The 14,237-nt window shown below is 42.4% G+C and overlaps 1 protein-coding gene across 4 annotated transcripts in view; it reads left to right on the plus strand.

Moving 5' to 3' along the window:
- The window catches only part of corin (corin, serine peptidase), a 224,597-nt gene that overhangs the window by 126,664 nt on the left and 83,696 nt on the right, over positions 1–14,237 (plus strand). For all 4 annotated transcript variants that reach the window (XM_080188007.1, XM_080188029.1, XM_080188022.1 and 1 more), the window contains exon 6: positions 11,739–11,852. In XM_080188007.1, coding sequence (XP_080044133.1) covers positions 11,739–11,852 — 114 coding nt within the window. The remainder of the gene's footprint in view (positions 1–11,738; positions 11,853–14,237) is intronic.

The following is a 14,237-nucleotide window of genomic DNA, read 5'->3' on the forward strand; positions in this document are numbered from 1 at the left end:
CAGTCTTAGTGAGAGCATGTAACAGGGGGCATGAGTCCGGTCTTCCATTATGCGCTCTCACGATTTTTCTTTTCATTGAAGACAAAGAATGGAAGTAAAACTGGGTGCCAGTTTTATTCCTCAGCCAAAGTTCTGCATGTGGTCTGCTGAATTCATTTTCTGAGCAATAGCGACACAGATAGGGACACAGTGACCTTAAGATCCAGAGATAGTGCTGCCTAATTAAAGTGAGTAGTTAGCTCTTTAGCAGGAATATGTGACATTTTATACTTGAGGAGGTTCACTGGAGAAAGTTAAAGTACAGAAATAAAAGAAGAGAAATTTATTATTTAAGAAGGAGCAAGAAGAGAGGAAGAGGAATTGTGTGAAAGCTACAAGGACCAGTTTGTGGAAGATTCTCAGGATCAACATAAATGTGCCTGAATAGAGCTGGCCACAACTAAAGGAGCTCAAAACTAGTATGACTTCTCAACCATTTGTTTAATCCAATATACATAAACAAAAATAATATCATGCTTTAATAAACACACTACGCCATTATTTCATTATCCCATTTTCTGTAAATGAGCATAACAAACTATCCAGTTTTACAAAAATCCAATAACTCTTCTTTGGAACTCCATTAACTCTCTTTCCACAAATGCTGCCAGATTCTTCGAGTCAATGCTTTCTGTTTTTAGATTTACTTTTATTATAAAAATCCATGTTTTACTAATTGAAACTGATGATTTTGAGAGACTCCTACATTGCTACTAGTGATTGCTGTACGAGTTTTCTTTTGCACTATGTGTTTTGGAGAATGTTCCACCAGAACTTGTGATTTCTTGCCCCCGGTGAATATTCCTAGATTATAGAAAGGACAGGGAGGCAGGTAAACCTCTCCCAATCCTAATTAACTTTAATGTTGGGGAGATCAATGTAATATGCAAAACTTTGTAGGGAACTATCTATAAGTAAAATTTATTTATTAGTTGCAAGTAAGGCTCATATTAGCACTGCAATGAAGTTACTGTGAAATTCCCCTAGTCACCACACTCCAGCACCTGTTTGAGTCAATATCCTAATAAGCATGTCTTTTAGACTGTGGGAGGAAACCGGAGCACCCAAAGGAAACCCATGCAGACACAGAGAATGTGCAAACTCCACAAAACAGTGACCCAAGCTGAGGTTCAAACTCAGATCCCTGGCCCTGTGAGGCGGCAGTACTAACCAGTGTGCCACTGTGCTGCTTACAGTCTGTCTGGTTGTTAATACATAGTTTAAAAATTGGATGACATTATTAAGATATTATTAACAGCAACAATAATTCATATTTATACCATACTTCTAACACAGCAAAATCTATAGAAATATTTCTGACATTGTTTGACACTGAGCCATGGAAGGAAGCTTAATCAAAGAGGTTGAGTTTTAGTGGGATCTTAAAAGAGGAGAAGTAGAAAGGCAGTGTGGTTCAGGACGGAAATTCCTGGACTTCGGTCCATTGTAGCTGAAAATATGGCGAGAACGGTGGAGTGATTATAATCAGGAATGCTAAGAAGATCAGAGTTGGCACAGGAAATTTCTCAAAAGTTTGTAGATCTGGAGCAGGTTGCAAAGACAGGGAGTGATGAGGCTATGAAAGAATTTGATAATAAAGATGAAGATTTTAAAAGGGAGAAGTTTTGGAACGGGGGTCGGGGGTTGGGGGGGGACAGTAAAGGTCAGCAAGCACAGATGAGATTTGAAAAAAGTTAAGAATTGGGCAGCAGAGGTTTGGATGAGTAGGAGAGAAAATGATAGGCTGGCCAGAAAAGAATTAGAATAGACAGCTTCAGAGGTAACAAAGGCATAGATGAGGATCTCAGCTGTAAATGAGTTAGGGGAATATTGAGGGAAGTTTCAAAGTTGAAAGTAGGCGGATATAATGCAGATAACTGGTCAGAAACTCAAACACAAAACCAATCTTTCAAACGTTTTGCCCAGCTTAGAACAGTCATTAGGGATGGAAACTGAGGTCAGCAGATGAGTTTGTGATGGGGACCAAAGGCATTGGCTTCAGCCTTCCCAATATACATTTGAAAGAAACATCTCCGCATTCACTACTGGAGGTTAAATAAGCAGCGTGACAAATCAAAACTTCCAAGGTGGTGAAGAGATGCAGCTGTCTATAGTTTACTGACAAAGTGGGAATGAGGGTTCAAAACCCACAAAGTTGTTTTGTGGGTAAGTAACTAATCGCTGAATCTGTTCTACATAGAACATAGAAACATAGAACATTACAGCACAGTACAGGGCCTTCGGCCCTCAATGTTGTGCCGAGCTATGTCCAATCCCAAGATCAAGCTACCCCCTCCCTATAATTCTGGAGTGCTCCATGTGCCTATCCAATAACCGCTTGAAAGTTCGTAAAGTGTCCGACTCCACTACCACGGTCTATTCCATGCCCCAACCACTCTCTGAGTGAAGAATCTACCTCGGACCTCCCTCCTGTATCTCACACCATGAACCTTATGGTTATGCCCCCTAGTAACAGCTACGTCCACCTGAGGAAATAGTCTCTGCATGTCTGCTCTATCAATCCCTCTCATCATCTTATAAACCTCCATTAAGTCACCTCTCATCCTCCTCCGCTCCAAAGAGAAAAGCCCCAGCTCCCTCAACCTTTCCTCATGAGACCTTCCCTCCAAACCAGGCAGCATCCTGGTAAATCTCCTCTGCGCGTTCTCCAATGCTTCCACATCCTTCTTATAATGAGGTGACCAGAACTGAACACAATGTTCCAAATGTGGTCTCACCAACGTCTGGTATAGTTGCAGCATAACCCCACGGCTCTTAAGCTCAAACCCCCTGTTAATAAACGCTAACACGCTATAAGCCTTCTTCACGGCTCTATCCACTTGAGTGGCAACCTTCAGAGATCTGTGCGTATGAGCCCCAAGATCTCTCTGTTCCTCCACATTCCTTAGAATTCTGCCATTGACTCTGTAATCTGCATTCAAGTTTGTCCTACCAAAATGAATCACCTCACACTTATCAGGGTTAAACTCCACCTGCCACTTTTCGGCCCAGCTCTGCATCCTATCAATGTCTCTTGCCTGCAATGCCTGCAAGAGCCCTCCACCTCATCCATTACTCCACCAATCTTGGTGTCATCAGCAAATTTACTAACCCACCCTTCAGCCCCTTCTTCCAAGTCATTGATAAAAATCACAAATAGCAGAGGACCCAGCACTCACCCCTGTGGTACACCGCTGATAACTGGCCTCCAGTCTGAAAATTTTCCCTCCACCACCACCCTCTGTCTTCTATGATACAGCCAGTTACTTATCCAATCGGCCAATGTCCTTCTATCCCACACCTCCTTACCTTCTTCGTGAGCCTACCAAGGGGAACCTTATCAAATGCCTTACTAAAATCCATGTATACGACATCAACTGCTCTACCTTTGTCCACACACTTAGTTACCTCCTCAAAAAATTCAATCAAATTTGTGAGGCAGGACTTACCCCTCACGAAACCATGCTGACTATCTTTCCAAATGGCCATAAATCCTATCTCTCCGGACCCTTTCCATTAACTTACTGACCACTGAAGTAAGACTAACTGGCCTATAATTACCAGGGTCATTCCTATTTCCTTTCTTGAAAAGAGGAACAACATTTGCCTCTCCAGTCCTCTGACCCAAAGATCAAAGCTGAAGGCTCCACAATCTCATCCCTTGCCTCCCAAAGTATCCTAGGATGTATCCCATCTGGCCCAGGGGACTATCCACCCTCAGGTTTTTCAAAATTGCTAATACATCTTCCCTCAGAACATCTACCTCCTCCAACCTATCAGCCTGTATCACGCACTCCTCCTCAAAAACATACTTCTCTCCTTAGTGAACACTGAAAAAAAGTATTCATTCAACGCCTCGCCTATCTGTTCTGGCTCCATGCACAAGTTCCCACTACTATCCTTGACTGGCCCTAACCTTACCCTGGTCATTCTTTTATTTCTCACATAAGAGTAAAAAGCCTTCGGTTCCCTTTTATCCGACCCACCAAGGACTTCTCATGCCCCTTCCTAGTCTCCTAAGCCCTTTCTTTAACTCATTCCTAGCTACATTGTAACCCTCAAGCGACCCATCTGAACCTTGTTTTCTCATCCTTACATACGCATCCTTTTTCCTCTTGACAAGACATTCAACCTCCTTTGTGAACCATGGCTCCCTCACTCGGCCATTTCCTCCCTGCCTGCCAGGGACATACCTATCAAGGACACGCAGTATTTGTTCCTTGAAAAAGCTCCACTTTTCATTTGTGCCCATACCTGACAGTTTCTGCCCCCATCTTATGCCCCCTAATTCTTGCCTAAGCGTGACCCTATCTCTCTCCATTGCAATACTGAAGGACACCGGATTGCGGTCACTATCTCCAAAGTGCTCTCCCACAAACAAATCTAACACTTGGCCTGGTTCATTACCCAGTACCAAGTCCAATGTGGCCCCACCTCCTGTCGGCTTATCCACATATTGTGTCAGGAAACTCCCCTGCACACGCTGTACACAAAGTGTCTCTTCCGAACTATTTGACCCAATCAATTCCAATCAATATTTGGAAAGTTAAAGTCATTCTGATAATTACCCTGTGACTCCACACCTGTCCATAATCTGCTTTGCCATTTCCTCCTCCACATCTCTATTACTGTGTGGGGCCCTATAGAAAACTCCTAACAACGTGACCAATCCTTTCCTATTTCTAACTTCAGCCCATATTACCTCAGTAGGCAGATTGCCCTTGAAATGCCTTTCAGAAGCCGTTAAACTATCCTTGATTAACAATGCTACTCCTCCACCTCTTCTCCTGCCTTCCCTACTGTGACTGAAACATCTATATCCTGGAACTGCCAACAACCATTCTTGTCCCTGTTCTAACCATGTTTCCGTAATGGCCACAACATCATTGCCACGAGTACCAATCCACACTCCAGTTCACCTACCTTATTCCTGATGCTCTTTGCATTGAAGTAGAACATAGAACATAGAACATAGAACATTACAGCGCGGAACAGGCCCTTCGGCCCACAATGTTGCGCCGACCAGTCTTATTTTTTAAAAAAAACATTGACCCACTAATCTAAACCAATCCCTTTTCGTCCATAAACCTATCCACCAATCTCTTAAACGCCCCCAAACTAGGCGCATTTACAACTGCAGCAGGCAGGGCATTCCAGTCCCTCACCACCCTCTGGGTAAAGAACCTGCCCCTGACATCCGTCCTATAACTACCCCCCCTTAATTTAAAGCCATGCCCCCTCGTGCTAGATTTCTCCATCCGAGGAAACAGGCTATCACCATCCACCCTATCTAAACCTCTAATCATCTTATATGTTTCTATAAGATCCCCTCTTAGCCGCCTTCTTTCCAGTGAAAACAACCCCAAATCCCTCAGTCTCTCCTCATAGGACCTCCCCTGCATACCAGGCAACATCCTGGTAAACCTCCTCTGCACCCTCTCCAAAGCCTCCACATCCTTCCTGTAATGTGGGGACCAGAACTGCACACAGTACTCCAAGTGCGGCCGCACCAGAGTTGTGTACAGTTGCAACATGACGCTGCGACTCCTAAATTCAATCCCCCTACCAATAAACGCCAAGACACCGTACGCCTTCTTAACAACCTTATCTACTTGATTCCCAACTTTCAGGGATCTATGTACACATACACCTAGATCCCTCTGCTCCTCCACTCTATTCAAAGTCCTCCCGTTAGCCCTATACTCAACACATCTGTTATTCCTACCGAAATGGATTACCTCACACTTCTCCGCATTAAACTCCATCCGCCACCTCGCGGCCCAGCTCTGCAACCTGTCCAAGTCACCCTGCAAACTTCGACACCCTTCCTCACAATCTACCACACCTCCGACTTTGGTGTCATCAGCAAACTTACTAATCCACCCAACTATACCCTCATCCAGATCATTAATAAAGATTACGAACAGCAGTGGCCCCAAAACAGATCCCTGAGGCACACCACTCGTAACCGAACTCCATGATGAATAATTACCATCAACCACCACCCTCTGTCTCCTATCTGCTAACCAATTCCTGATCCAAGTACCTAAATTACCACCAATCCCATACATCTGCATTTTCTGCAGAAGCATACCATGGTGAACCTTATCAAACGCCTTACTAAAATCCATATATACCACATCTACTGCCTTACCCCTATCCACCTCTTTGGTCACCTTCTCAAAGAACTCAATAAGGTTAGTAAGGCACGACCTTCCCGCTACAAAACCATGCTGACTATCTCTAATCAATTCATTACTCTCCAAATAACTATAAATCCTATCCCTAATAATTCTTTCTAAAACCTTGCCCACTACAGAAGTAAGACTCACTGGTCTATAATTCCCAGGGAAGTCTCTGCTCCCCTTCTTAAACAATGGGACAACATTCGCTGTCCTCCAATCTTCCGGTACTATACCAGAGACCAACGACGACCTGAAGATCAGAGCCAGTGGCTCTGCAATCACCTCTCTTGCCTCCCATAGAATCCTAGGGTAAATCCCATCTGGACCAGGGGACTTATCTATTTTCAACCCATCTAGAATATCCAACACATCCTCTGTATCAACTACAATACTTTCTATTTTACACCCCTTCACCCCAGTGACCTCCTCAGCTACATTCATATCGTCCTGCGTGAACACCGAAGAGAAATAATGGTTCAATGCCTCTCCAATCTCTTCCGGTTCCACACACAACTTCCCCCTACTGTCTGTAACTGGCCCTAATCTTGCCCTGACCAACCTTCTATTCTTGACATACCTATAGAACGCCTTAGGATTCTCCTTAATCCTATCAGCCAAAGTCATCTCATGCCCTCTTCTAGCCCTTCTTAACTCCCTCTTCAACTCCCTCCTAGCCAATCTAAAGCTTTCTACTGCACTACCCGAGCCCTCAAGCCTCATCCGAACATAAGCCTCCTTCTTCTTCCTAACCAACAAATCAACTTTTTTTGTGCACCACGGTTCCCTAGCCCTACCAATTCCTCCTTGCCTGACAGGGACATACCTATCACAGACCCACAGTAGCTGCTCCTTGAAAAAACTCCACATTTCAGATAGATACACTTCAACCCACCATCCTGTCTGCCTGTACATTCCTGCGACCTTGCTACCTTCCTCAGTACCACACGATCCTCAACACTGGCTTTTGGACTACATCTCATTTTCCCACCCCCCTGACAAATTCTAGTGAACCAATGTGCAATATTTTCAATAATGTAAAAACATTTTCCATAATTTACTTCTAGATCAGCAATTTGGATGATCCAGTTTTTGTTTTCTTATTGTTCAAGCACATTCTTTTTGAGAGTAAATGATGCATTTAATTTTTGCAGCTTTGGGCTGCCAGAAGCTGTTAGCAGAAATCAAGAGCAATCAGGAACTGAAGCCAATTTTTTGTGCTCCTTGTTAGAATACCGAAGGCTGTTGAAGCATTGTTGTTCCATCTACACCCTGCATTTGAAATCAGTCAACTCAGGGTAGACCAGGAATTGAACCTGGGACCTTCTTGGTGTATGTGTGACTCAATCACACATCATTTTCATCTGCTCACAAGCCCTAATCTTTCACTTGGTATTAACTCATAATGGTAGTTTCCTTGAAAGTTTTTGTGGAGAGGCTATCAAGTCAGTATTTAGTGTTTAATTTGTATTACATGTTTAATATCTGTGTACTATCAGGGTTTTTTATGATCATTTTTTGACTCATGCAGTTGAACTGATTTTGAAGTTGGCAATTCTTTTGTTGAAGTTGAAGTTCTTTGTAGCAAGCTGTAATAATCAGTTCTATTTGATTAGAATGCATGTTCCTTTTCACTTACAAGGGGATTGTTTGCAGCTCATATATCAAAGGGATCCATGAGCGTTTGACTAAGGACAGAAAATTAGGAAATTACCTTCATTAATTAAGCAATGAGATCAACAGAAACTAGCGTGCAGACAGAATGCTTTTTGAATAGCTGGAAAGAGAGGCTCAGCAAAGTTGCTGAGCGGCCAGAGCCATTCTTTCTAAACTCATTCTAGAAAATCATATTTCTCTGTACTTGTTAGTAGCTAGCTTTTGGAAGCCACAGCAACTACACCAGAAGTATTACAAATCCTGATTTATGCCTGATTAGCAAGATGATCAGTCAGCCTAATACTGGGACTCATGATGGAATGAGATAAAACAAAAAGCAAAAATTACAAGTTTCAAAATTAGACAATATACTGTTAAAAAGAAATGGATTGTGTGTAGCATTTATGGATTTCTTGGAGGAATTTGATAGGACATTGCATAGGATGTCATTGATAGAATTAAGATACAAAATTTGGGAGGAGTCAAGGTGAAAAAAGCAGAAAATTGAACTGTTAAATCCTCACTGTCATGATCAGGATTTCCCTATTCCCAATGCCAGGATAGTTACTGGGCATTTCCCCCTTATTGTCACATTCAAATAATGGTGAGGGCAGCATGGTCCTCGGTCAGCTGCTGGATTTCCCTTCTTTCTGTTCATGTTACTGCCAATTCCTGGGGTTCTGATTGAGGAAATGTTATAGGCTCAGCTGAAGCTCCAGTGCGATTCTAAGATTTTACTGTAGCAGGCTCCTGGTGTAATTGACTGGAAGCCGACTATACATCTTTAATTAATCCTTCCTGGGAAATTAGTTCGGGGCAGGTGAAGGAGGCAGGTAGAAGTCCCACCAAAACTCAAGTAATATTTTGTTGTTCAGCATCATGGCCAAAATTGGGTGATAGGCTCCTTAAAAAGGCAAACTGGGCTCCTATGTTAGTTGTGGAATCCTTAATGTAAAACATGGGTTCAAACGGACAGAAATTGAATGCCCCAACCAATGATCCTTAATAGGGAAGATTGCTGAAAACAAGAGCACACCTGTTATCCCAAAGGTGTTCTCTCGCAGAAACACTTTCCCTCCCTGTCCACAGCAGTACCTCCTTACCAGACAACATGGTTTTGTACAAGAGAGGTCATGCCTCACAATTTTGGTTGAGTTTTTTGAGGAGGTGACAAAAAAAATTGACAACAGAAGGGCTGTTGTCTACATGGATTTTAGTAAAGCGTTTGACAAGGTCCGTCATGGCAGGCTGGTGCAAAAGGTTAAATCTCATGGGATGAAAGGTAAACTAGTGAGATGGGTACAGAATTGGTTTGGCCATAGAAGACAGAGGATAGCAGTGAAGGGGTCTTTTCTGATTGCAGGTCTGTGATTAGTGGTGTTCTGCAGGGCTCTGTACTGAGACCTCTGCTGTTTGTGATATATATAAATGATTTGGAAGAAGATGTAGCTGGTCTGATTAGTAAGTTTGCGGACAACACAAAGATTGCTGGAGTTGCAGATAGTGATGAACATTGTCAGAGATTACAGCAGGATGTAGGTAGGCTGGAAAATTGGTTGGAGAAATGGCAGATGGAATTTAATCCAGATAAATGTGAAGTGGTGCATTTTGGTAGATCTAATGCAGGGGGGGAGCTATACAATAAATGGCAGCATCATCAGGAGTATAGACACAAAGAAGGATCTGGGTGTGCAAGTCCACAGATCCTTGAAGGTGGCAGCACAGGTGGAAAAGGTGGTTAAGAAAACATATGGCATGCTTGTCTTTATTGGACGGGGCATAGAGTATAAAAGTTGGCATGTGATGTTGCAGTAATATAGAACATTGGTTAGGCCACATCTGGAATACTGTGTCCAGTTCTGGTCGCCACACTACCAGAAGGACGTGGAGGCTTTGGAGAGAGTGCAGAAAAGGTTTACTAGGATGTTGCCTGGTATGGAGGGTATTAGCTTTGAGGTGAGATTGAGTAAACTAGGGTTGTTTTCCCTGGAAAAATGGAGGTGAAGGGGCAACCTAATAGAAGTTTATAAAATTATGAAGGGCATAGGTAGGGTGAACAGCTGGAAGCTTTTTCCCAGGTCAGAAATGACAAACACGAGGGGTCACAAATTCAAGGTAAGGGGGGGTAAGGTTCAATACAGATATGTGGGGGACGTTTTTTACACAGAGGGTGGTGGGAGCCTGGAATGCACTATCAAGCAAAGTGGTTGAAGCAGACACGCTAGGATCATTTAAGACTTATTTAGATAGCCATATGAACAGACTGGGAATAGAGAGATACAAACGGATGGTCTAGTTAGGAACACATAATTGATGCAAGCTTGGAGGGCCAAAGGGCCTTTTCCTGTGCTATATTGTCCTTTATTCTTTGTTCAGACAACCTACTGCCTGGCTCACCTGATGAAGGAGCAATGCTCTGAAAGCTCATGATACCAAGTAAACGTGTTGGACTTTAACCTGGTGTTGTGAGACTTCTTATTCCGCGTAGTAGGTGGCTGATATCTTTCAACCTGCCTGACAAGCTATAGTGGAGATCTGTACAGTGCCTGCAGCTTGATGGCACTATTTATGGTCAAAGACAAAACTGGCTCAGGACTCAGGGTCTTCAATTTTTCGTCTCTTTTGGGCACAGGTTAAATTTTTCAGAGTTCTTAAATTTATTCTCAGGATGTAGGCAATGCTGACACTTACTGTCCATCTCTAGTTGCCTTGAAAAGATAGTTTGGCTATTTCCTTGAACTGTTGTGGTCTGTGTGTTGATGGTGCTCCCATGTTTTCACCCAGCAACAAGGAATAAATAGCAGGGAAGTTTGATGGTGATCTAGTGAAGGTTGGTGGTTGCAGACCAAGGTTGCAGACTGTTTTGTCCTGGATGATTTTGTTGAATCTGTATCTATTCAGTGATGATTATTTTATTACACTTCTGACCTGAGCCTCCAAGATAGTGGAAATGATTTGAAAGGTCAGGAGGTAAACCATTCATTGTAGAGAAGCCAGTTTCTGGTCATGTTTTCACACCCTTGATGGTGATATTGTTAATTGCATTCAGTTTTAATAAGTGATGACTGTGCCTGCTCTCAGGATCTTAATGATAGGTGATGTTATTATACTTCAGGAAGAGATTGATGTGTCTTTGTTGAAAACAGTTGTAGCATGGCACTGATCTGGTGTGAATGTTCCCACTTTTCATATTATCCAGGACTTGCATATTCTGCTTCATTGCTGTGGGAGCTGAATACTGTAAAATTGTTGGTGAACAATTCCCTTCCTGACTTTGACAGAAGGAAGGCCACTGGTGAAGCAGCTTGATTGAGCCAAGGCCACCCCCCTGTGGGAATTGTGTATTGATAACAGAGTTGTAAGAACTGTTCTTGAGCAACTTCAGCCATTTTCCATTGTATCACAGATAACTCTAACTGTTAGGGTTTTTTCACTTTAACTTCAATTGAACTCAGTTTTGCCAAGCTCCTTGCTCCTCGCAGAAGTTCCCAGAAGGGGTTTGCTCTGCAATTCCTGATTATTCTGCCTAGGGCGGACAATTCCACCCAAAATGTTTCTCTGGGGGAAAAATGTTTTGTTTATGTTTAGATGTAACAGAAAATGGAGTTTAAAGAAAGTTATATTTGCTTAATTCAATGAGCATACTTGATGCCTACAGGAATGAAGTTGAACTGTATTTTGTCACTAAGCCTCAATTTCATTCAAGGTGCAAGAGACATTTAGGGCAAAGTTATCATGCTTTAAAAGATATTAATAAAGTATATTGTCCATGCTGTTTAGCTGTGATATTCATCTGATGTAATAACTCACATAATGGATTCTGCAGCTTTTAAAATATCTTTTGATTTTTTTTCCTTGCAGGATCATGCAAAGACCAAGACAATTTCTTGTGTGGCAGTGGCTTCTGTATTCAAAAAAAACTGCTGTGCAACGGTTACAATGATTGCGATGACTGGAGTGATGAAGCAGACTGCAGTATGTCCTTTAATTCTCTCTCTGTAGTGACTGCAGGCAATGATTGCACACTTAATGTGTAATGGGTTAAGTCTGTGTGCTTAAACATCAGTGCATGTAAAACCTAGCGACATCGCCGATGATGGCTTTTCTAATAATAGGCCCAAATGTATCTTGTGCCAGATTTGGAGCACTCCGTTTTGCTTTTGGATGACGCCCCATCTGGTGTCAATATCAGATTATTTGTTGATTTAGTAGTCTCAATTTTATGTTGATTATTGTCAGGGAAGCTGCCTTAATCAGAAGCTTTTCGTGAAAAACAGTGTTCCACTATCTGATTACAATGGCGACATATGGGCAATTTGTTAATCAGGATATCAGAGCACCAGCCTCTGTGAGCCAGTCCCCAGCTCTTATGCTTCTAAATCAAGCTCTATGTTTTGATGGCAGACACATTGATCAATGAGAACTTGCCACATTTGCCGCCAGATTAAGGAAGTTGGATTTAATGGTATAAATGCGAGGGATTGGTTTACATGATTCCTTATTCGTGGACCCTGTTATTTACAGAGAGCCAGCACAGACTTGCTCAGCTGAATAGCCTCCTTCTGTGGTGTAATCACCCTATGATTCTATGATATGAAAGTGCTGACTGTTGTGGATAAAGAACAATCTGGAGCTTGTGGTCATTTAGTCCTGTCTGTAAGCAATTATTTTGGGGACTGGTGTATAGTGTGTTCATACATAAAGAAAACTATTAATTTGTGCCTTTAATGAATCAAAGAGTTTTGTAAAAAAGGGTAAATTATTTTAACCAGGCTTTAGTTAAATCTGATGTAGTAGATGTAGCACTTGTCCATTTAAAAGGGAACCAATCCAGAATGAAGAAAAGCCGCAACACAATATTATGGTGGATCTGTGGTGGTAACTGAGGAGGTTGGATGATTTCTATGGGTTGAACCATTTTTCGACCACAGTCTGGTCCTGCAGCATTAATCCCCGATATAAACTCAATGGGTCAAATGGATTTTTCTCTTTCCACAGACAATGATGTCAATACCTCCATTAATGGAGGTGTGGGATAATATAACATGTATGTCTTTGCTACTTTCCTGAACTGTATGCATCACTGTAATAATACGTTTCTGATGATACCTTGCTTTTTGATCTGAGATTCATGAAATACTTCATGATACAGTCGTACTGGATGATCCATTAAATAGCCTAGAAGCTGTCACTATTGCTTTGTTAGGATCAAACAGTATCTAATTTTGGATTGAGTTAGTTCGCCTGGCTTAGGAGTGGTGTACCGAGTAGCTGCTGATTTTCCTAAATATCACAGATAAAAGCAACTTGAATTTATATTGTGCCTTTGATGTAGAAAACGCCCCAAAGTGCTTTACCGGGAGAGGAAAAATAGATTAAAGGAATAGATGCTGATCCATCGAGACCAATGTAGAGCTTTGTTTAAAAGAACGTGCAAATATATGAATTAGGAGCATTAGACTTCGTAGCCCTTCAAGCTTGCACCCCATTCAACAAGATGATGGTGATATGATTGAAACCTACCTAACTCCAAAAACACTTTGCCCCTTTTAATCAAGAATCTAGCTAACTCTGCCTTAAAACAATTCAAAGATTCTGTTCCTTCCATCTTTTGAGGAAGGGATTTCCCTTGTAAAGTTCAGGTGTACACTGTCCCAATGATTCAGGTCACCTAAACCAGCCTACTGTCCATCACGCAAAACAGCCTCTCATCATTGACTCTGTCTTCACTTCCTGCTGCCTCAGAAAAGCATCAAGGATCCCCGTGCATCCTGGACATTCTCTCTTCCACCGTCTTCCATCGGGAAAAAGTCCAAGGTCACATACCAAATACCACAAGAGTCAGGAAACACAATGCTTGCTGGCCAGATGGCGTTTGCCAATTTTCCACGCCCTTTGCCAATCACATAATTAAGTTCATAAGAACATAATAAGAACATAAGAAATAGGAGCAGGAGTAGGCCATCTAGCCCTTCGAGCCTGCCCCGCCATTCAATAAGATCATGGCTGATCTGTCGCTGCTCAGTTCCACTTTCCCGCCCTCTCCCCATAACCCTTAATCCCCTCTCCTATCAAAAACCCATCAACCCACGTCTTAAAAATATATAGCGAGGCAGCCTCCACCACTTCAACGGGCAGAGAATTCCAGAGATTCACCACCCTTTGAGTGAAGAAGTTCCTCCTCAACTCCGTTCTAAACCGCCCCCTTTTTATCTTGAGGCTGTGCCCCCTAGTCCTATTGTCTTTTTTGAGCGGGAAGAGTCTTTCCACCTCTATCCTATCCATCCCATTCATCATCTTATACGTCTCAATGAGATCTTCTCTCATTCTTCTAAACTCTAACGAGTACAAGCCCAGTTT

Source organism: Carcharhinus amblyrhynchos, chromosome 1 (genome assembly GCF_965287045.1).
Source record: "Carcharhinus amblyrhynchos chromosome 1, sCarAmb.v2.hapA, whole genome shotgun sequence".
NCBI lineage: Eukaryota > Metazoa > Chordata > Chondrichthyes > Carcharhiniformes > Carcharhinidae > Carcharhinus > Carcharhinus amblyrhynchos.